This window comes from Acinonyx jubatus, chromosome A2, assembly GCF_027475565.1.
Source record: "Acinonyx jubatus isolate Ajub_Pintada_27869175 chromosome A2, VMU_Ajub_asm_v1.0, whole genome shotgun sequence".
Classification (NCBI taxonomy): Eukaryota; Metazoa; Chordata; class Mammalia; order Carnivora; family Felidae; genus Acinonyx; species Acinonyx jubatus.
This window is the reverse complement of record NC_069383.1, coordinates 38014905-38038281: the sequence shown is the minus strand read 5'-3', so window position 1 is coordinate 38038281 and position 23377 is coordinate 38014905. Positions and strand designations below refer to the sequence as shown.

The window sequence follows — 23377 nt, the reverse complement described above, 5'->3', positions numbered from 1 at the left end:
CCACAGTCCCTCAGAAGTAAGATGCCAGGGAAAACAGCCACATCTGAGACAAAACTTAGGAGAGAGGTCCTACCTAGGGCTTGGTCACGGACAGAGTAAAAGTGGGGAGTGGACGAAAGCTGAAGACAAAGGATCGGTGGGCGATTGCTGATTGGGGAGAACAGAGTTCTGATACTAGAGACTAGGTAGCTGGGTGATGCCATTTTCACCACTCCCACGCATGCACATACACACCTACGAGGGCCACAACACTCCACCCCAGTAGGCTAGCAGTGCCATCTAGTGAAGAACGGAGCCGTTACACTAAGTCCTGCACAACTGGGCCAACCTAGCTCTTCAAGAACACAAGTCTCACTGCCTGCTTAGTTTATGTACAATAAAGCCCTTCACAGTCTGACTTCTAGGGAAAAACAGTAATTTCAGTCGTATTTCAATCTGTTAGCAGGTCCATGTATTCAATTTTCTTTCTTTCTTCCTTTTTTCTTTTTTTCTCTTTTTCACTTTTCTTTTTCTTGAATACAGAAAGAGAAAAAATTCATTCTTATTTTCAATTGTTATTAAAAATATTTTTTTACTATATTTTTTACTTTTGTGTATTTTTTTTCAAATTCTATTTTACTTCCATCATTTATTTAATCTACTTCAGTGTATTCACTTTTTCAAATTTTCACTTTCCTTTTTTTCTTTTTCTTTTTTCTCTTTTCTGTTTCTTTTCTTTTTCTTGAATACAGAAAGAGAAAAAATTCATTTTTTAAATTTTTATTAAAAATATTTTTAATTTTTTCTACTATATTCTGTACTTTTGTGTAACTTTTTTCAAATTCTACCTTACTTCCATCATTTCATTTTAGTTTACTTCAGTGTATTATTCATTTTTTCAAATTTTTAAACGATTTCTTTTTTTTTCTTTTTTCTCCCCCTTTTTTCTCTAATCTATCAAGCCACTTTCAACACCCAGACCAAAACACACCTAGGATCTAGCATTATTTATTTGATTTTTTGTGTATTTTTAATTTTTTAATTTTAATATTTTTTTAATTTTAATATTTTTTTAATTTTAATTTTTTCTACTTCATTCATTTTCTCCCTTCAAAATGATGAACGAAGGAATTCACTCAAAAAGAAAGAGCAGGAAGAAACGCCATCCAGGCATTTAGCCAACACAGATACAAGCAAGAGGTCTGAACCAGAATTTAGAATCACGATAAGAATACTAGCTGGAGTCGAAAATAGATTAGAATCCCTTTCTGCAGAAATAAAACAAGTAAAAACTAGTCAGGATGAAATAAAAAATGCTATAACTGAGCTGCAATCACGAATGGATGCCACAGCAGCAAGAATGGATGAGGCAGAACAGAGAATCAGTGATACAGAGGACAAACTTATGGAGAATAATGAAGCACAAAAAAAGAGGGAGATTAAGGCAAAAGAGCACAATTTAAGAATTAGAGAAATCAGTGACTCTTTAAAAGGGAACAACATCAGAATCATAGGGGTCCCAGAAAAGGAAGAGAGAGAAATAGGGGTAGAAGTGTTATGTGAGCAAATCATAGTGGAAAACTTTCCTAATGTGGGTAAAGGCAAAGACATCAAAATCCAGGAAGCACAGAGATTCAACAAAAACCCATTAGATTCAACAAAAACCGACCATCAACAAGGCATATAGTCAAATTCACAAAATACTAAGGCAAGGAGAAAATCATGAAAGCAGCAAGGGAAAAAAAGTCCTTAACCTACAATGGAAGACAGATCAGGTTTGCACCAGACCTATCCACAGAAACTTGGCAGGCCAGAAAGGACTGGCAGGATATATTCAATGTGCTGAATCAGAAAAATACGCAGCCAAGAATTCTTTATATAGCAAGGCTGTCATTCAAAACAGAAGGAGAGATAAAAAGTTTCCCAGACAAACAAAAATTAAAGGAGTTTGTGACCACTAAACCATCCCTGCAAGAAATTTTAAGGGGCACTCTCTGAGGGGAGAAAAGATGAATATATAAATACATACATACATACATACATAAATTCATATCTTTCAGTACTCACTGTAAACATCAATGGACTCAATGCTCCAATCAAAAGACACAGGGTAACAGAACGGATAAGAAAACAAGATCTGTCTATATGCTGTTTACAAGAGACCCACTTTAGATCTAAAGACACCTTCAGATTCAAAGTAAGGTATTGGAGAACCATCTATCATGCTAATGGTCAACAAAAGAAAGCTGGAGTAGCCATACTTATATCAGACAAACTAGACTTTAAAATAAAGACTGTATCAAGAGATGCAGAAGGGCATTATATCATAATCAAGGGGTCTACACACCAAGAAGAAATAACAGTTGTAAACATTTATGCAACAAATGTGAGAGCATCCAAATATATAAATCAATTTATCACAAACATAAAGAAACTCATTGATAGTAATACCATAATAGTAGGAGACTTCAACACCACACTGACAGCAATGGACAGATCATCTAATCAAAAAATCAACAAGGAAACAATGGCTTTGAATGACACACTGGACCAGATGGACTTAACAGATATATTCAGAACATTTCATCCTAAAGCAGAAGAATATACATGCCCATGGAATGTTCACCAGAATAGACCATATACTGGGACACAAAACAGCCCTAAGTAAGTACAAAAAGATCGAGATCATACCGTGCATATTCAGACCACAATGCTATGAAACCCGAAATCAACCACAAGAAAAAAATTGGAAAGGTAACAAATACTTGGAGACTGAAGAACATCCTACTAAACAATGAATGGGCTAACCAAGCAGTTAAAGAGGAAGTTAAAAAGTATATGGAAGCCAATGAAAATGATAACACCACAACCCAAAACCTCTGGGATGCAGCAAAGGCAGTCATAAGAGGAAAGTATATACCAATCCAGGCCTTTCTAAAGAAGGAAGAAAGATCTCAGATACACAACCTAACCTTACGCCTTAAGGAGCTGGAAAAAGAACAGCAAATAAAACCCCAAACCAGCAGAAGACAGGAAAGAATAAAGATTAGAGCAGAAATTAATGCTATTGAAACCAAAAAAAAAACAGAGAACAGATCAATGAAACCAGAAACTGGTTCTTTGAAAGAATTAACAAAATTGAGAAACCACTAGCCAGTTTGATCAAAAAGAAAAAGGACCCAAATAAATAAAATCAAGAATGAAAGAGGAGAGATCACAACACAGCAGAAATAAAAACAATAATAAGAGAATATTATGAGCAATTATATGCCAATAAAATGGGCAATCTGGAAGAAATGGACAAATTCCTAGAAACATATACACTACCAAAACTGAAACAGGAAGAAATAGAAAATTTGAACATACCCACAACCAATAAGGAAATCGAATTAGTAATCAAAAATCTGCCAAAAAACAAGAGTCCAGGGCCAGACAGCTTTCCAGGGGAATTCTACCAAACATTTAAAGAAGAGTTAACACCTATTCTATTGAAGTTGTTCCAAAAAATAGAAATGGAGGGAAAAATTCCAAACACATTCTATGAAGCCAACATTACCTTGAATGCAAAACCAGACAGAGACCCCAATAAAAGGAGAACTAAACACCAATTTCCCTAATGAACATGGATGCAAAAATCCTCAACAAGATATTAGCCAACTGGATCCAACAATACATTAAAAAAATTATTCACCATGAGCAAATGGGATTTATACCTGGGATGTAGGTATAAATATCCACAAAACAACTAACGTGACTCATCACATCAATAAAAGAAAGGACAAGAACCATATGATCCTCTCAATAGATGCAGAGAAAGCATTTGACAAAATACAGCATCCTTTCTTGAAAAAAACCCTCAAGAAAGTAGGGACAGAAGGATCATACCTCAAGATCATAAAAGCCATATACGAACAACCCAAAGTTAATAACATCCTCAATGGGGAAAAACTGAGAGCTTTCCCCCTAAGGTCAGGAACAAGACAGGGATGTCCACTCTCACCACTGTTATTCAACACAGTATTGGAAATCTTAGCCTCTGCAATCGGACAACACAAAGAAATAAAAGGCATCCAAATCGGCCGGGAGGAGGTCAAACTTTCACTCTTCACAGATGACATGATACTCTATATGGAAAACCCAAAAGATTCCACCAAAAAACTGCTACTAGATCTGATCCATGAATTCAGCAAAGTTGCAGGATATAAAATCAACGCACAGAAATTGGTTGCATTCCTATACACCAACAATGAAGCAACAGAAAGAGAAATCAAGGAATCGATCCCATTTAAAATTGCACCAAAAAAACATAAAATACCTAGGAATAATTTTAACCAAAGAGGTGAAAGATCTATACACTGAAAGCTATAGAAAGCTTATGAAAGAAATTGAAGAAGACACCAAAAAATGGAAAAATATTCCATGCTCCTGGATAGGAAGAAGAAATATTGTTAAAATGTTGATACTACCCAAAGCAATCTACATATATAATGCAATCTCTATCAAAATAACACCAGCATTCTTCACAGAGCTAGAAAAAATAACCTAAAATTTGTATAGAAACAGAAAAGACCCTGAATGGCCAAAGCAATCTTGAAAAAGAAAACCAAGGCAGGAGGCATAACAATCCCGGACTTCAAGCTATACTAGAAAGCTGTAATCATCAAGACAGTATGGTACTGGCACAAGAACAGACACTCAGATCAATGGAACAGAATAGAGAACCCAGAAATGGACCCACAAATGTATGGCCAACTAATCTTTGACAAAGCAGGGAAGAATATCCAATGGAACAGACAGTCTCTTCAGCAAGTGGTGCTGGGAAAACTGGACAGCAACATGCAGAAGAATGAACATGGACCACTTTCTTACACCATACATAAAAATAAACTCAAAATGGATGAAAGACCTAAATGTAAGACAGGACGCCATCAAAATCCTCGAGGAGAAAGCAAGCAAAAACCTTTGACCTTGGCCGCTGCAACTTCTTACTCAACACATCTCTGGAGGCAAGGGAAACAAAAGCAAAAATGAACTACTGGGACCTCATCAAAATAAAAAGCTTCTGCACAGAGAAGGAAACAATCAGCAAAACTAAAAGGCAACTGACAGAATGGGAGCAGATATTTGCAAACAACATATCAGATACAAGGTTAGTATCCAAAATCTATAAAGAACTGATCAAACTCACACCAAAAAAACAAATAATCCAGTGAGGAAACGGGCAAAAGACATGAATAGGCACTTCTCTAAAGAAGATATCCAGATGGCCAACCGACACATGAAAAAGTGCTCAATGTCACTCATCATCAGGGAAATACAAATCAAAACCACAATGAAATACCACCTCACACCTGTCAGAATGGCTAACATTAACAACTCAGGCAACAACAGATGTTGGCAAGGATGCGGAGAAAGAGGTCTCTTTTGCACTGCTGGTGGGAATGCAAACTGGTGCAGGTACTCTAGAAAACAGTCTGGAGGTCCCTCAAAAAATTAAAAATAGAACTACCCTACAACCCAGCAATTGTACTACTAGGTATTTATCTAAGGGATACAGGTGTGCTGTTTCGAAGGGACACATGCACCCCAATGTTTATAATAGCACTATCAACAATAGCCAAAGTATGGAAAGAGCCCAAATGTCCATCGATGGATGAATGGATAAAGAAGATGTAGTATACACACACACACACACACACACACACACACACAATGGAGTATTACTTGGCAATCAAAAAGAATGAAATCTTGCCATTTGCAACTATGTGGATGGAACTGGAGGGTATTATGCTAAGTGAAATTAGTCAGAGAAAGACAAAAATCATATGATTTCCCTCATATGAGGACTTTAAGAGACAAAACAGATGAACATAAGGGAAGGGAAACAAAAATAATATAAAAACAGGGAGGGGAACAAAACAGAAGAGACTCATAAATATGGAGAACAAACAGAGGGTCACTGGAGGGGGTGTGGGAAGGCGAAAAGGCTAAATGGGTAAGGAGCATTAAGGATTCTACTCCTGAAATAATTGTTGTACTATATGCTAATTTTGGTGTAAATTTTAAAAAATAAAATTAAAAAATAAAAAAGAAATAATACAAGCTAGAAGACCATGGAGTAACACCTTTAGAGTACTGAAAGAACAAAAACAACTATCAATAGAGAACTTTTTACTCACCAAAAATCTTTCAAAAAGAAAGACAAAACAAAGACTTTTCAGAAGCTTAAACAGTTCCCTACTTCTATCAACGCTGCACTAGAGGTTCTAGCCAGTGTTATAAAGCAAGAATGAGTAATAAGGCATATAGAGTGGAAAGGAATAAAAAAATGGACAGAGAGAATGCTATTGAATCTATAAAAGCCACTATAACTACTTAAGTGAATTAATCAATGTCTGAGAATATAGGATCATAATTTTACCAAAACCAATTTTACTTCTATGTATGAGAAATGAGTCATCAGAAACTGAAATTTAACATAACATAATTTATAATACCACTGAAACACAGAAGTACTTAGTCATATATATGATAAAAATATGGTAAGATCTGCACACTGAAAATCATAAAATAGTGATAAGAAAAATTAAAGACCACCTAAATAAATACAAAGATATACTATGTTCATGGATTGCGAGGTTTAATATTGTTCAAATATGGATTCTCATCGAATTGATATAAAGATTCAGTATAATCCCAATCAATACCACAGTGGGCCTTTAGAAAGTGACAAGCTGATTTTAAAATTCATATGGAAATGCAAAGAACTTGAAATAGTCACAACACCTTACAAAAAGAATAAAGTTGAAGGACTTATACTAGTTGACTTCAAAACTTATTATAAAGCTATGGTAGTCAGGATATTGTGAAACTCAAAAAATTATATTGAGGGAAAGAAGTCAAAATGCCACATTCCCCTGCAAAAACAACAATGACTATGTAATGTAGGATTCCGTTCATAAAATTCCAGAAATGCAAACTTATCTGTAGTAACAGAAAGGTCAGTGGTTGCCTGGGGATGAGGTAGTATGGAGAAGCAAGATGGAGGAAATAAAGAGGGGTACCAGGAAACTTTTGAGAGTGATGGGCATGTCAATTATATTGATTGTGATAATGGTTTACAAGTATAATATATATCAAAACTTATCAAATTATATACTTTAAACATGTACATTTTTTTAATGTCAACTACACCTTAATAAAACTTAAAAAAGACATTATGACAACACTATCATTTATGGAATGGCACTATGTATAGGTTTGATTACATTATCAAATGCATTCCCTACTAGACCCTTGTTGGGTGAACACTATTAATTTTATTTTACATTAAGATCTGCTAAGGTTAAGATATTTATCCCAGGTTTCATGGTGAGAAAATGATGAAACTGGGATATGAACCCAAGTATCTCTGGTTCTTATTCCTACTGCTCAGACTGATTTGATTTTACAGAGATAATGTACCCAAGTTTGAGGTTATATTTCAAATATAAATAGACATATAAGAATCTGTCAGTTGATAACCAGTGTCCAATGTTTTAACCTATTAAATCTCAACTTAAAAATGCAAATCTAGGTAGTAGAAACCCATTTAATTTCTTATCTCTTAGTTTTTCTACATCCTACCTACACTATCTCTAATATAGCTACTAGAGTAATACCTTTACAATGTTTATTCCTAAAACATTTATTCCTAACACATACCATCCTGTGAATGGTAATATACCTTGAAGTTGAAAGAATTACATATACGTGCAATAATTTTAGTAATAAGAAGAGAAATTATTCAAAAAATAAGACTTTATTTAAGTCTTTATAGTCAGTGTACACAGGAACACTTCTGTGAATACAGGTCAGTATCTACATATATCACATCTGGTGCAGACTGCAAACAGCTTACCCTGGTATCTGATCTGTGGCACATTTACGATGTGTTGTTAACCCCAACATCTACTGTGCAATGTCATTTTATTCATCCATTTAATCTATTTAGGAACTCCAAGCACATTTAACCTGTAAGAAGCCTTGGTGTCCACTGGCCACAGCAACATTTTTCTAGGTATATCTCCTAAGGTAAGGGGAAAAAAAGCTAAATAAACTATTGGGGGAGGGGTGCCTGGGTGGTTCAGTTGGTTAAGTATCAGGCTCTTGATTTCAGCTCAGGTCATGTCATGACCTCATGGTTCATCAATTTGAGTCCTGCATTGGGTTCTGCGCTGGCTGACAGCATGGAGCCTCCTTGGGACTCTCTCTCTCTCTCCTTCTCTCTCTGCCCCTCCCCTGCTGTCTCTCTGTCAAAAATAAATAAATAATCATTAAAAAAATAATATATTTAAAAAAGTAAATTACTGGGACTACATCAAAATAAAATGCTTTTGTAAAACAAAGGAAACCATCAATAGAACAAAAAGACATCATATTGAATGGAGGAAGATATTTGCAAATGATATACCCAACAAGGCATTTAATTAACATCCAAAATATAAAAATAACACCAAAAAACCCCTAAACAGTGTGGTTTAAAAACAGGCAGAGAACCTGAATAAACATTTTTCCAAGAAGACATACAGATGGCCAATGAGTTCATGAAAAGATTCTCCACATCACTCATCATCAGGAAAATGCAAATCAAAGCCACAATAAGATATCGCTTCACACCTGTTTGAATGCCTAAAATCCAAAAGACAAGAAACAACAAGTGCTGGAGAGGAGGTGGAGGAAAAGGAACCCTCATGTAGTGTTGGTGGGAATGGATATTGGTACAGCCATTGTGGAAAACAGTACGGAGGTTCCTCAAAAAATTAAAAACAGAAAGACCATATGACTCAGTAATTCCACTATCGGGTATTTTCCCAAAGAAAATGAAACACCAATTCGAAAGGATATAGGTACCCTTGTGTTTACTGCAGCATTATTTACAATTTACAATGGTCAAGACATGGAGGCAATGTAAGTGTCTATTGATGGACCAATGGATAAGGAAAATGTGGTATATTATGCAACCTTAAAAAAGGGTGAGATTGTGCCATTTGAGACAACATGGATGGCCCTAGAGGTTATTATGGTAAATGAAAGAAGCCACACTGAGGAAGAGAAATACCGTATGATTTCACTTACAAATAGAATCTTTAAAACTTGAATAAATACACAAAAAGCAGAATCAGACCTATAAATACAGAGAACTGAAGGCTGCCAGAGGGGGCAGGGGGTGAAAAGCTGGGCAAAATGGGTGAAGGGGAGAGGAAGATACAGGTCTCCAGTCATGGTATGAGTAAATCATAGGAGTAAAAGGCAGAGTATAAGGAATACAGTCAGTGATATTGTAAGAGTAATGGAATAGTACAGACGGTAGCTACCCTGGTATAAATTTGCCCAATCACTAAGTTGTACATCTGAAACAAACCTAACTATGTGTATTGACCATACTCAGAAAAAAAGCTTACATGTCCAATATCTTACTAACGTACTTTTGTCCATAATGTGATTTTTTGTTTTTAAAATATTTGAAGTATCTGTCTGAAAACCCAAGCGTCAACAATTTGTTAAAATGATAAATAAAAACCAATGTTAGCCAACATCAGGATGCTGGGAATTATTCACGTATAAATTGGCTTTAAAACTCTATGTGTCTCAGTGGCTTACGTCTACCTTATTTACATTGAGTACAAAGGATATTTCTATTAATAATTGTGAATAACAAGAGTATTAGAGGACTACAACAATAGTCTTCATGAAATCTTCTATTATACCTATGTACTATTTTTTTCCAGAAATTTCTTACTCAATTCTCCTGAAAATCTTTCCATCCCCTGACCACATGCCCACAGGGCATGAAAACTTCAGCTAAGTCCATCAGAGTATCTTTCTTAGACATGGCCTATGCTGAGTTGGGTCACTTGCACTACAGATGGTGCTAAACCAAATTATGTGCAAAGAAAAGAAGCATTTATAAATTGTAAGGAACCCTAGAGTCCAATTACTTGAGGGTGTGAGCAAATGGCCATGTATACTGCTTTATAAAATCTGCTTCCACATACAACTAGATTTTTGAAAAGAACCAATTACAATGGTGTTTTTTTTCTTTCCAGTAAGAGAAAGCATTTTAAAGTTTCAAGAACAGTTGGTAGAAGAACAAAAAGTACAATCCTTTTAAACAGTAAAAATAAGGCTCCTGTTATCTCGAATTATGATACAGCAGAAGCCAGTCCTCCTGTTCGCGTCGTGGGGGGGCAGCGTGACAGCTAAGCTACTTGGAAGAGAACTGAACACTTCACCACGACACACTGTGGGACCTGCCTTTACCCACAGTATGTCCACTTATTGTGGGCACTTTTGCTGCGAAGACTGAAAAGTGTTCAATGTAGGACTGCCATGTAAACACACCCTATTATTCAGAGAGCCATGTTCTCCAGGAGAAAATGGTGAAGAAACAAAGTCCTCCGTGCCCACAGAGAACTGACCCTGTGAATGACCAGCTCGTGTGTCTCACCACAGAATTACTTATAATAGCATTACCTATAACACCATCATTATTCAGCAGTAATAATAACACTACTGTGACTATTGTTGCCGCCAAAGTAACTAATGGCACGTTTACTGATACTGTTTAAACAGTTAACAGATCTGATGAAATCCTCACACTAACTTTAAGAAATGTGCAATGATTTTGTTTTAAACATAAGGTAACAGAAGTGGAGAGGTATTAGTAAGTTGCCCAAGAGCACGCAGGGGATGAAGTGGCAAAGTAGGATTCACATCAGATCGGCTGAGTACCCTCAAAAAAACGTCTTCAGGCATAAAATCAAAGGTGCTAAATAATTAAAGTGCAGGTTTCCTAGCAAATCTCAATCGACATACCTTGAGAGAGTTTGGGTTTTTTTGGAAAGTGGAGGGGGTGCTACATGGCGATGCTTGGGAAATTTCTCTTCACGTGAATTTCCTAAAATTTACAACAATGGATGATCATCCTGCCTGCTCTTCTCCCAACTTCATCTGCAAACTTGATTCAGGGCCTTCAAATCTCTTAACGCACACTGGTTATCACAATGTGAAGGCCTGAAGGCCATGCATATCCCAGAGAGATTTGTCACTGACAACCCAGCCTGAAGATACCAAACACTCTGAAAACGTGTTTTATCTTTTGACCTCAGGCAGTCTTTATCCACCTTCAGAGTTTGCTCTGATTTTATTTGCTGGCTGGGCTATTACAATTTTAAAACCATGTTAGAGCTGTATTGCCAGGCAGCAGTTAAAATGTTGCCATCAAAACCATAATGAAGGAGAACTTTCTTCTGCTTTGGAGAAGATGGCGTGGATACACTTTTACCTGTCCCTCCTGCTAAGTGTGACTTTAAAAGCCTTGCTATCAGACTTTAGCCTCTACTACAAAGCTGTCATCATCAAGACAGCATGGTATTGGCACAAAAACAGACACATAGACCAATGGAATGGAGTAGAGACTCCAGAATTGGATCCACAAAAGTATGGCCAACTAATCTTTGACAAAGCAGGAAAGAACATCCAATGGAAAAAAGACAGTCTCTTTAAAAAATGGTGCTGGGAGAACTGGAAAGCAACATGCAGAAGAATGAAACCAGACCGCTTTCTTACACCATTCACAAAAATAAACTCAAAATGGATGAAAGACCTGAATGTGAGACAGGAAACCATCAAAACCCTAGAGGAGAAAGCAGGAAAAAACCTTTCTGATCTCAGCCGCAGAAATTTCTTACTTGACACATCCCCAAAGGCAAGGGTGTTAAAAGCAAAATGAACTATTAGGACCTCATCAAGATAAAAAGCTTCTGCACTGCAAAGGAAACAATCAACAAAACTAAAAGGCAACCAATGGAATGGGAAAAGATATTTGCAAATGACATATCGGACAAAGTCCAGTATCCAAAATCTATAAAGAACCCACCAAACTCCACACCTGAAAAACAAATAATCCAGTGAAGAAATGGGCAGAAGACATGAATAGACACTTCTCTAAAGAAGACATCCAGATGGCCAACAGGCACATGAAAAGATGCTCAACGTTGCTCCTCATCAGGGAAATACAAATCAAAACCACACTCAGATACCACCTCACGCCAGTCAGAGTGGCTAAAATGGACAAATCAGGAGACTATAGATGCTGGCGAGGATGTGGAGAAACGAGAACCCTCTTGCACTGTTGCTGGGAATGCAAACTGGTGCAGCCGCTCTGGAAAACAGTGTGGAGGTTCCTCAAACAATTAAAAATAGATCTACCCTATGACCCAGCAATAGCACTGCTAGGAATTTATCCAAGGGATACAGGAGTACTGATGCATAGGGGCACTTGTACCCCAATGTTCATAGCAGCACTCTCAACAATAGCCAAATTATGGAAAGAGCCTAAATGTCCATCAACTGATGAATGCATAAAGAAATTGTGGTTTATATACACAATGGAGTACTACGTGGCAATGAGAAAGAATGAAATATGGCCCTTTGTAGCAACATGGATGGAACTGGAGAGTGTGATGCTAAGTGAAATAAGTCATACAGAGAAAGACAGATACCATATGTTTTCACTCTTATATGGATCCTGAGAAACTTAACAGAAGACTATGGGGGAGGGGAAGAAAAAAAAAGTTAGAGAGGGAGGGAGCCAAAGCATAAGAGACTCTTAAAAACTGAGAACAAACTGAGGGTTGATGGGGGATGGGAGGGAGGGGAAGGTGGGTGATGGGCATTGAGGAGAGCACCGTTGGGATGAGCACTGGGTGTTATATGGAAACCAATCTGATAGTAAATTTCATATTAAAATAAATAAATAAATAAAATTTAAAAAAACCTGAGAATAAACTAAGGGTTGATGGGGGGTGGGAGGGAGGGGAGAGTGGGTGATGGGCATTGAGGAGGGCACCTGTTGGGATGAGCACTGGGTATTGTATGGAAACCAATTTGACAATAAATTTCATTAAAAAAAAAAATAAATAAATAAAAACCTTGCTATCACATATAAAACAGAAGAAGAGTCTGAAGGTGGAGAAAAGAGAGCAGTCTGACCAGGGACTTTGGGACCTGAGGGACATAATATTTAGTTCTCTGGGATTTCTTTCTGTTTCAGATATCCCACACCTGGAGTTGGAGAAGCTGGCCACCCTGAAACGCCAACAATTACAAACAAAAATCCCCCAAAAAAGCCTACACTCTTTGGCCAAAGGATCAGGAAAGGGGCAGTTTACCAGGACAAAACTTTCAGTCATAACTGGTCCAGTCCAGTTGAACACCATAAAAAACTGTGGCCTCACCCACAGCAATGCAGAGCTGAGACTGGCACTCTCATGAAGTGCACAGGTGCCCTAATACCTCTCTGAGATAAAGCCACATAGGGACCAGGTGCTTTCCCGCTCAATGGTCAGTGTTGAAGACAATATGGGGAATGCGAATTTCTATGTCAGGCCATAATGACATAACACCCACCCCCTTCTGCTGCCAAGTGGTATCCCATAAAGCCAGCTGAAACAATAAGTTTAAGTAAGATGCAGAGTCTTATAAAATCAAGATGTCCAGACTTCAGCTGAAAGTCACTTATCATAACAAGAACCAGGAAGATCTCAAATTGAATGAAAAAGGACTGAATCAGTGTCAACATTGAGATAAAAGAATGTTAGAATTATCTGGCACAGCTTATGCAAAAATTAACTCAAAATGGTTCAAAGACTTAAATGTAAAATATAAAACTAAAACTTTTAGGAAGAAAACCTAGGAGATAAACTTTAGGATATAGGGCTAGATAAAATAATGCTTAGATTTGACATCACAAGAATGATCCATACAAGGAAAAACTGACCAAGTGAACTTCATCAATATTAAATTTTTTTTGCAGAGGACCTTGTTAAGAGGATGAGGAAACAAGCTATAGAAAGGGAAAAAATATAAACCACATTCTCAATAAAGAACTAGTATCTAAAATATACAAAGAACCCTCAAAATTCAACAGTCAAAAACAATCCAGTTAGAGAATCGGAAAAAAGACATGAAGAGGATATATAGGAGACAAATAATTCTAAGAAAAAATGTTCAGCATCACTAGCCATTAGGGGAATACAAATTAAAATCACAGTAAGATATTACTACCTATCTAACAGAATACATCACCCAACAACAAAAAAATGGCAACACCAAATGTTGAAGAGGGTGCTGAGAAATTGGATCATTCATACATTGCATATATGAGAATGTAAAATGATACCGTCACTATGGAAAACAGTTTGGCAGTTTCTTTAAATACCAAACATGCAACTACTATACAATTCGAGAACAATGCTTCTAGGAGTTTATCCTAGAGAAACGAAGACTTATGTTTACATAAAAACCAGCACAGAAACATTTATAGCAGCTCTGTTCATAATAGCCAAAATGTGAAAACAACCCAGGTGTCCTTCACCTGAGCAATACTGAGCAATAATAAAGAACAAACCAAATATGTTTATATATTTATGTATTTATGTGTGTACACACACATACACACACACACACATATATATATACATATATATGTGTATATATATATATATATATATATATATATATATATATACCTGGATGTATCTCCAGAGAATTATGTGGAGTTAGAAAAAAAGCCTATTACATGATTACATGTATAAATGATTATATTTATACAACATGCTGGAAATGCCAAAATTATAAAAATGGAGAAGATTTGTGATTATCAGGGTTAAGGAAGAGGTGGAAATGGGAAGGAAGTGGGTTTGGCTATAAAAAAGCAACATAAGGGATCCGTAGGGTGATGGAAATATTCTGTGTCTTGAATATATCAATGTCAATATCCTAGCTGTGATACTGTCCTATAGTTCTCTAAAATGTTACCATTGTGGAAACTGGGTAAAAGCTCTGTAATATTTCTTACAACTCTGTAATAATTCTTACAACTGCATGTGTATAAGTATCACAGAATAAAAAAGGTTAATTAAAAAAAACCATGAAAGAAGGGACACATGTCCGTCGGTTAAGTGTCTCTTGATTTTGGCTCAGGTCATGATCTCATGGTTTATGGGATTGAGCCCCATTTGGGGCTCTGCGCTGATAGCGTGGAGCCTGCATGGGATTCTCTTTCTCCCCCTCTCTCTCTGCACCTCCCTGCACACACACAAGCACATACATGTGTACAAACTCTCTCTCAAAATAAACATTAAAAAAAGAAACAACATGAAAGAACAAAATAAAAAAAAATTCAATATAAAAAACCCCAAGCGGGGCGCCTGGGTGGCGCAGTCGGTTAAGCGTCCGACTGCAGCCAGGTCACGATCTCGCGGTCCGTGAGTTCGAGCCCCGCGTCAGGCTCTGGGCTGATGGCTCAGAGCCTGGAGCCTGTTTTGGATTCTGTTTCTCCCTCTCTCTCTGCCCCTCCCCCGTTCATGCTCTGTCTCTCTCTGTCCCAAAAATAAATAAACGATGAAAAGCAAACAAACAAACAAACAAACAAAACCCCAAGCCAGGCGTCTGGGTGGCTCAGTCAGTTAAGTGGCCAACTTTGGCTCAGGTCATGATCATGCGATTCTGGAGTTGGAGCACCCCCGTCAGGCTCTGTGCTAACAGCTCAGAGCCTGGAGCCTGCTTCGGATTTCTGGGTATCCTTCTCTCACTGCCCCTTTCCTATTGTGTTCTGTCTCTCTCTCAAAATAAATAGACATTAAAAAAAAAAAAAACAAAACCCAAACCTTCAAACCAAAAATAAACTCCAGTAGTATTAAGCAACAACACGTTTTGAGCCTCTACTATGGACCAAGTAGTGCACTTGGTAATACACGAAGTAATACACTAAGCTAACGCTATGAGGTAGGTACTATTTTCCACATGAAACTGAGAAAACAATCACTTGCTCCTGTTTGTTTAAATGAGGCAGTACAGCTAGTGCATGTATTAGGAAGTTTTTCATACTATCTCAAACTTAGTTTGTTAAAAGAAAGAGTTTAACTTTATTTCCCAAACTCACAGCTTGGTTTCCTTAGGTGAATCTCAGCTCTGAAAGCAGAGAAAATAAAATTTAACATAAGGTGGCCATCCTGAAACAGTCAGGAGAACTTGGTAGGAGAGTCAGGGCAGACTTTTTATCTTTTTAAGTAAAAGTAAAAATTAATTTCATCAAGGGCTAGGCAACAGTCTTAAGACAAGGTTCTATAATGGAGGATTTATAAAAATAATGGCTAAAAGCTGACATTTTTGTCAATATATATATGAAAACTGCATCTACTGCCATTTCTGATGTTTTGAAGACTATTCTTCATCAGACCTAAAAAAAAAAAAAACATTCTTGGTCAACTGAATTTGAGTTTTATTTATTTTTTTAATTTTATTTTTATTTTTATTTTTTTATTTTTTTTCAATATATGAAATTTTCAAATTGGTTTCCATACAACCCCCAGTGCTCATCCCAAAAGGTGCCCTCCTCAATACCCATCACCCACCCTCCCCTCCCTCCCACCCCCTGTCAACCCTCAGTTTGTTCTCAGTTTTTAAGAGTCTCTTATGCCTTGGCTCTCTCCCACTCTAACCTCTTTTTTTTTTTTTTTTCCTTCCCCACCCCCATGGGTTTCTGTTAAGTTTCTCAGGATCCACATAAGAGTGAAACCATATGGTATCTGTCTTTCTCTGTATGGCTTATTTCACTTAGCATCACACTCTCCAGTTCCATCCATGTTGCTACAAAGGGCCATATTTCATTCTTTCTCATTGCCACGTAGTACTCCATTGTGTATATAAACCACAATTTCTTTATCCATTCATCAGTGGATGGACATTTAGGCTCTTTGCATAATTTGGCTATTGTTGAGAGTGCTGCTATAAACATTGGGGTGAATTTGAGTTTTAAATAGAAATCTATCCATCCATCCATCATCTCTATAGACACACACACATGAAAATATATACATATACATAAGCTATCAAATAGGTTATTTCTTAATATTTTATAAATTATATTGTAGTGGACTCATAAAACAGTGAATACTGAAGGTTACTTAGAAATCACCAAGTCACACTTTCTCATCTCATAGCTGAGGAAACTGAAGCCTCCCCAAATTAAGATCCTTACTATTCACAGTGTAAAATCCAGAATTAAAACTCAGGATCCCTGACTCCTGTTCCTCGATTTCACTATTCTTACTTCCTCAAGCAATCTGATGGATGAAAAGAGAATGAAACATCAAGGGGACTGGGGACACAGAATCACAGGGCAATTTAAATTGGTCAAAGTGAGAGCTATCAACAAATTTGGCTTTCTGAAATTAAACATATTTTAATCCATGATCTTTTCACAAACAATGCTTCTTATTCCCTGGCAAAATGAAAACAGCCTCATCTATATTTGAAATGCACACAGGACACTCCCCCAAGGCAAGATTTCCCAGATTCCTATTGTAACCCACCCTCAAAGGGACTGAAGCCTTTACACGCACAACTATGTTCTGTTCCATGTGCCATTTGCTTTAGGTCTTACAGTGACATCCTGGAACTGGAGCCGCATCGCGGAGCCAGATGACTGAGGTCGACTGGTGATCTCCAATATGGTTCTCAGCAAGATGTCCAGCAGGCTGGCCACTATCACATCGATTTCCTCCAACACAGATTTTTCCTTAAAAGAAAGAAATAAGGAGTTCAGGCAATTGTGGCTGAATATGTGTATTAATCTCTCTGTAACGGAAAAGGGGGGAAAAAACCATCAAAAAGAGAACTGGATAACTTGACAGACCTGGACCTCACCTATATCACGTTAGTAAATGGCCTTCTTTTATAGAAAACAAAGGCACAGAGAACTTAACAGCTTACCCGAGAGTACCCAGCTAGGCTATGCAGTGGTGCCTGAGTGGTGCCAATGACAAGGTGGGGTGATGTCCTGGAAAGCATCAAACTACTCCAGAGCACTAGCTGTGCACTAACACAGTGTGTGATGTGGCCAAGTCAGATGCCTTTCTGGGTCTGATTCCTCACTGAAAGTCTCTCTTGGTTCCCCAAGTCCTTAATTCTTTTTATTTCAGACTGTGCTTACATACACTCTTCTTGAGCTGCATAGTTATTTTCTAAAACTCTAAGTGCAAACAACTATTCCTATACAAATGATTTTTAAAAAGCTCTACAGGTGTAGACTGTACAACATTCAGTATAGATGAATACCATGAGCTCCAGACTGAATCTCATGTCAATGGCCATGGTGGACTGCTTCCCTAAAGGAGAATTAATACTATCCAAGCCCCCAGGACTTGAGAGAGAAACCCAAGTTGCTCTTCTCTGACTGTATGCAGTGGAGTTGGATTCTGATTACAACTGCACAAGACAAAACTCTGTGTACTCAGGCTCTCTACCGAGGAGACTGTCTTCCAAACACACAAACAAAAACTTTTACAAAGTGTGAATCTGAAAGAGCTTTTTGGCCACGGTTTTATGATAAACTTTCTTACACTTCCGATAAAACTACCATAGTTTCCTCTCCAGGGCAGAGTTTCTGTTCTGAATTCCTTATCAGATAAGTCCAAAAGCTGACTGCAACTTCCAAACTGAAGTAGACAGGAGAAATTAAAAAAAATCTTTTCCACTACTGCTGATACTTGTTTTCAGTTTTCTGCAGTGAACTATCTCACTTAGCAGAATTACGGTTTATAAAAACATTCTAACTAGGCACAGCATAGCTCTTCTTTACTGAATGACATAGAAAAGTTTTAAAGCAAAACTATCATTCTCTCCCTGTTGTCACTCTTTGACCCAGTCCCAGATCACCCTTGGGGCCTGGGATCACGGGGATGTGGAAAAATCAGTCGTCCCTCCCCATGCAGATCTTATTACACTTTTATACACAGAGTTTCTGCCCTTCTCCTCTCAAGTGTCAACTTTGTTCCCACAGTGCAGGGGCCCTCTCTCAATTACGTCCACTGGGGTCCCAAGCCAGCTCACTGCTGAGCCCTTCAGAAGGCGATCCTAGGTAAGAGAGACAACAATGGGGAAACTATATAGTGTATGGCAGGGAGGCAGAGGCACATGAGTCTCAGCACTGCTCTGTACAAGCTGTCAAAAATGAGCAAATGCCAATTCACGGCTGCAGGCTGACAGAACTAGAACAGGACACCCTTTCCATGTGGATTTCACATCAGTCCCATGAGCCATGAACACGAGTATCCAAAGAACTGTCCTCATTTCTAAGTAAGCATGTGAGTTTTTGCTATTTGCCCTGTATCTTCTAATGCAACTATACAGCACCAAGAGTCAGGTACATCCACAGGAATTCCCAAAGCCCCTGACAATTCAGTATTATTGTTGGGGCTGGGTAATGACTGTAGTGCAAGACATCCTTGGTCTCCTGGGCCCTTCCTCTGCTTCTACGATTTCTGTGGGACCCAAGGGCCATGGCCAAACTCTGAGCATTACCATGCAGCCTTCCACAGAATGGGCCCCAAAAGACTTCACTTTACAGGCAGTAATTTATTCTTGCCACAGAGTATTCATCATATCAAGATTAAAGACACATGTGGGAGGCTTTGAGATTTCTAATTTTTCTCACTGGGTATTCAGTTCTTTCTTGAAATACAAGTTGAGGAGGTTATTTGGGGTTACAGCAATCTCACAAGGTTAAAAAAAATATTTCAGAAGAATAGCAAAATGTCCAACCCAGCTGGAAATAAAAGTGAGAGTCTCAGAGGGTTAGTCTTCAGTGTGGTTTCTCTGAAAACTTGAGAGTTTTTATTTCCAGAAGCCATTTGATGGGAACTACATACTATGATCTGTATTTACTCACTGAGCTATTTTTCTTGATGAGACAAAATACATTGCTAAGGATTCGTGCACACATGATCAGGTCCTTCTGTTCTTGCAGGTGCATGTGGAGGTGATGTAACACGACAGGCAGGAGAATGTACCTGGAATCTGGAGAGAACAGAAGCATTAGTGTCACATCTATGGAGGCCCACGCCAACCTTGTACACACCCATACCTACTCTAACTGTACTGGTTAAACGATTAACACATAGTGAAAAGCTACATAATTGGTATTGGAAAAAAAGTAGTCCGTTTCCCTAATCCATGATTCCTGCACTCAAGAAGTCTTTGACTCTTATACTGAAAATAGGTTATTTTTTTAAATTGTCTGTTTTACCTCCAAATATCTAAATGGCATGCTTATCTGGCCATTTTCTGATTTTTCATTGAGATTGACCATCCAGTGACTTCTTACTATAGTAGGTGAAAATTTAGCTTTTCTTACCCTCTTGTCTTCTCCCCAATCTCGGAAAAAAAAATTTTTTTTGTCACAATTTCTGGCTAAATTAACATTTTGCATTTGCTGCCATTCTGATTTCCAGTGCTTTGCACATGACCAAGTTTTTGTTTTACTTTTGTTTATCTCTCTTTAAAAGCTTTCAGGAAATTATTCCTGGTAATTCAAATTTTCATGACCACGTGCCTTGCTTTGGCCATTGAAACCTACAAAAACTCATGTCCTGCAGCGCTGGGATCTTGCCTTGAAGTACTTCCAGCATTATTTCCTTTTCTCTATTTCTTCTGTCCTCAGTCTGGAACTCTGACTACACTGACATCACAAATCTCTTAAAATATCTTCTTTTCTTGATTTTTTTTTCCATCTTTTTGCCCAACTTCTTTATCTTCCAACTCTTCTATTCAATTTTCTTGTTTTTGCTACCCTATATTTAATCTCCAAGAGTTCGTTCCTATTTCCACCTGGGCCACCACACAGCTCCTTGTGCTCAGAAGGGCCCCACACTCGGTTTCATGCTCGGCTGCTCCCATGATGAAATTCCCAATAATTTTCAAAGAGGTATTGCATTTTTATTATGCAGCCTTTCCTGTTTATTATTCCTTCTTTCTTTCTTTTTACAGAAGGTTTCATTCTTGTTTCACGGATGCACTATTTTCTCTTTCTGGGTTGGGAGACAATTTTGTGATTTCTTTTTCTCCTTCAATTATCTTTTTCTTTCAAGTTCTTTTTTCTGTTTCTTCATTTTGGCCTCTGCTTTCACATTTAAGGTTTTCGTACAGTATCTGTTGATTGTTGTCTGTCTTTACAAGCAAGTCACTAACATGCTAACTGGGTGGGGGGGACCCACAACAGAGCCTCGGCAAACTTGTAAACTGGTGAAGCTTCACAGCAAGGAGGGAAGGCATCCAGATGTTTCATCAGGGGACCCTCAAATTTCAGAATCCAAGATGCCTTTTCTTGGGCTTGTCAGTTTCTCTACAGAGGAATCTGCCAAACTCCTCTCTGGGGAGCATGAAACCATCATCTTCTAGTAACTTGAAATCAGGAAAAGAAAGGGCAGGTGAGGGTCTCTGTTTAATTGTGAGGCCCTGTTTATGGTGTGGAGCCTCATTCTCAAATTTAGCAGGCTCTGAACTCCTGAATCTAGGCACATCTCATTCACTTTCTTTAGAGGGTAAGCTTTCCATTTTTGGCTAAATTGACTATTCTAAGGCCTTTTTATTCAATTTTTTTATTTCTAGCACCCTTAATTTTCAGATACCTTGTATTTTCTTTTTATTTTTCTTCGTTTTTTGTAGTTTATTTATTTTTCATAATCTCTGTATCCAACATGGGGCTCGAACTCACGACCTTGAGATCATGAGTCACCTGCTCTTCTGACTAAGCCAGTCAGGTGCTCCTGAATACCTGCTATTTTCAATTCTTGATCCTTTCTGAAACAGCTCCGCGCCGTCTGCAGATCTGTAGTGTAAACTAGCCTGTTCTTGGCACCACTCCAACAACACACACCTGTGTGCATCAGCCTTCTCTCGTCTGCTGTCAGCTGCCACTCATCTTTGTTAAAACTGTTGAGATTTATGCCTTGGCATCTCTTCTCCCAGGCTCATAAACTTGTGAGATTACACATTTAAAAAAAAATTCCTTGGGGCACCTGGGTGGCTCAGTTGGTTAAGCAGCCGACTTTAGCTCAGGTCATGATCTTGTGGTCCGTGAGTTTGAGCCCCGTGTCGGGCTCTGTGCTGACAGCTCAGAGCCTGGAGCGTGCTTCGGATTCTGTGTCTCCTTCTCTCTCTGCCCCTCCCCTGCTCATACTCTGTTTCTCTCTCAAAAATAAACAAACATTAAAAAAATTTAAAAAAATTCCCTTACCGACCACAGATACAAAAATCCTTTTCACACCTTTGGCAAATCATTTCTAGCAATATGTAAAATACATATTATTACTTCACAACCAGGTAGTGTTTATCTTAAAAGCAAGGTTTGTTAAACATCTGAAAATCATACTTGTATACTTTCACCAGGGAAGAAAAGTAAGTCCAGTCGATTCTTGTTATTCATGGTAGTTTTAAGTTGGAACAAGTCACTGGAAAACCATGAAATGGCAAATAACGAATCATTTCTCCTAGGGGAAGTATATGTGTGTATAATATAGGATGCATATCCCACATAGGTAACAATATTAAATCCTAAAAACAACTCATCCAGGTAGATTCTATTTTCTTTATTTGATAAAAGAGAACACGAGGTTTAGAGGTGCTAAGTGACTTGCCTGAGGCTACCCCACGAAGAAGGGCCAGAGTTGGGATTCAAACTCTAGCAGCTGGCCCCGGAGATGAGCTTCTTGTACTGCGCTGCACTGCCCCCTACTGCTCCATTCTCTAGTTAGACGAGCATGAGAGTGGAAGGGAATGCAGAGCATTGCAGTGTTTGAGCTCAGCTGGGAATCTGTGTATTCTGCTACTCAAATATTTTCACTGCTTTGTGCAAGTCCACGAATAAACGTGAGAGGGTCACAAGTATTGATTTTGAGGTCACAAACACATTTTAATAAGGAAATCCATAAATAAAGAATTTTGACTGTATAAGGATCATTTCTCTATCAATTGGAAGTCTTATATTTATCTCTAATTTGTCATTAAATAAGTATTTGAAACAGTAACGTAACTGACTTATGCAGTATATATTTCAATCTTTTGAAAAAGTAACAAGTATGCTTATTGTCCTGAGTGTTTACTTTTTTTTTTTTTAACGTTTATTTATTTTTGAGACAGAGAGAGACAGAGCATGAACGGGGGAGGGGCAGAGAGAGGGAGACACAGAATCCGAAACAGGCTCCAGGCTCTGAGCTGTCAGCACAGAGCCCGACGCGGGGCTCGAACTCAAGGACCGCGACCTGAGCCGAAGTCGGCCGCTCAACCGACTGAGCCACCCAGGCGCCCCGAGTGTTTACTTTTCAACAGGATGTCATAAGCAAAAAACTATTGTTAAGACTGTAATTGTCATATTATTTATGGATATGTCCACTTGCAAATGCCCTAGCTCCTTTCCCTGATCTGCTTTTCTTTTTCTTTTTTAATTTTTTAAAATGTTTGTTTATTTTAGAGAGAGAGAGAGAGAGAGACAGAGACAGAGTGTGAGTGGGGG

General features: G+C 38.0%; 1 protein-coding gene across 5 annotated transcripts in view; it reads right to left on the bottom strand.

The window, feature by feature from the left end:
* The window catches only part of DOCK4 (dedicator of cytokinesis 4), a 429626-nt gene that overhangs the window by 94498 nt on the left and 311751 nt on the right, over positions 1–23377 (bottom strand). For all 5 annotated transcript variants that reach the window (XM_027075294.2, XM_027075298.2, XM_027075297.2 and 2 more), the window contains 2 exons: positions 19757–19884; positions 17471–17605 (listed from right to left, as the gene is read on the bottom strand). In XM_027075294.2, the coding sequence (XP_026931095.1) occupies positions 17471–17605; positions 19757–19884 (263 nt within the window). The remainder of the gene's footprint in view (positions 1–17470; positions 17606–19756; positions 19885–23377) is intronic.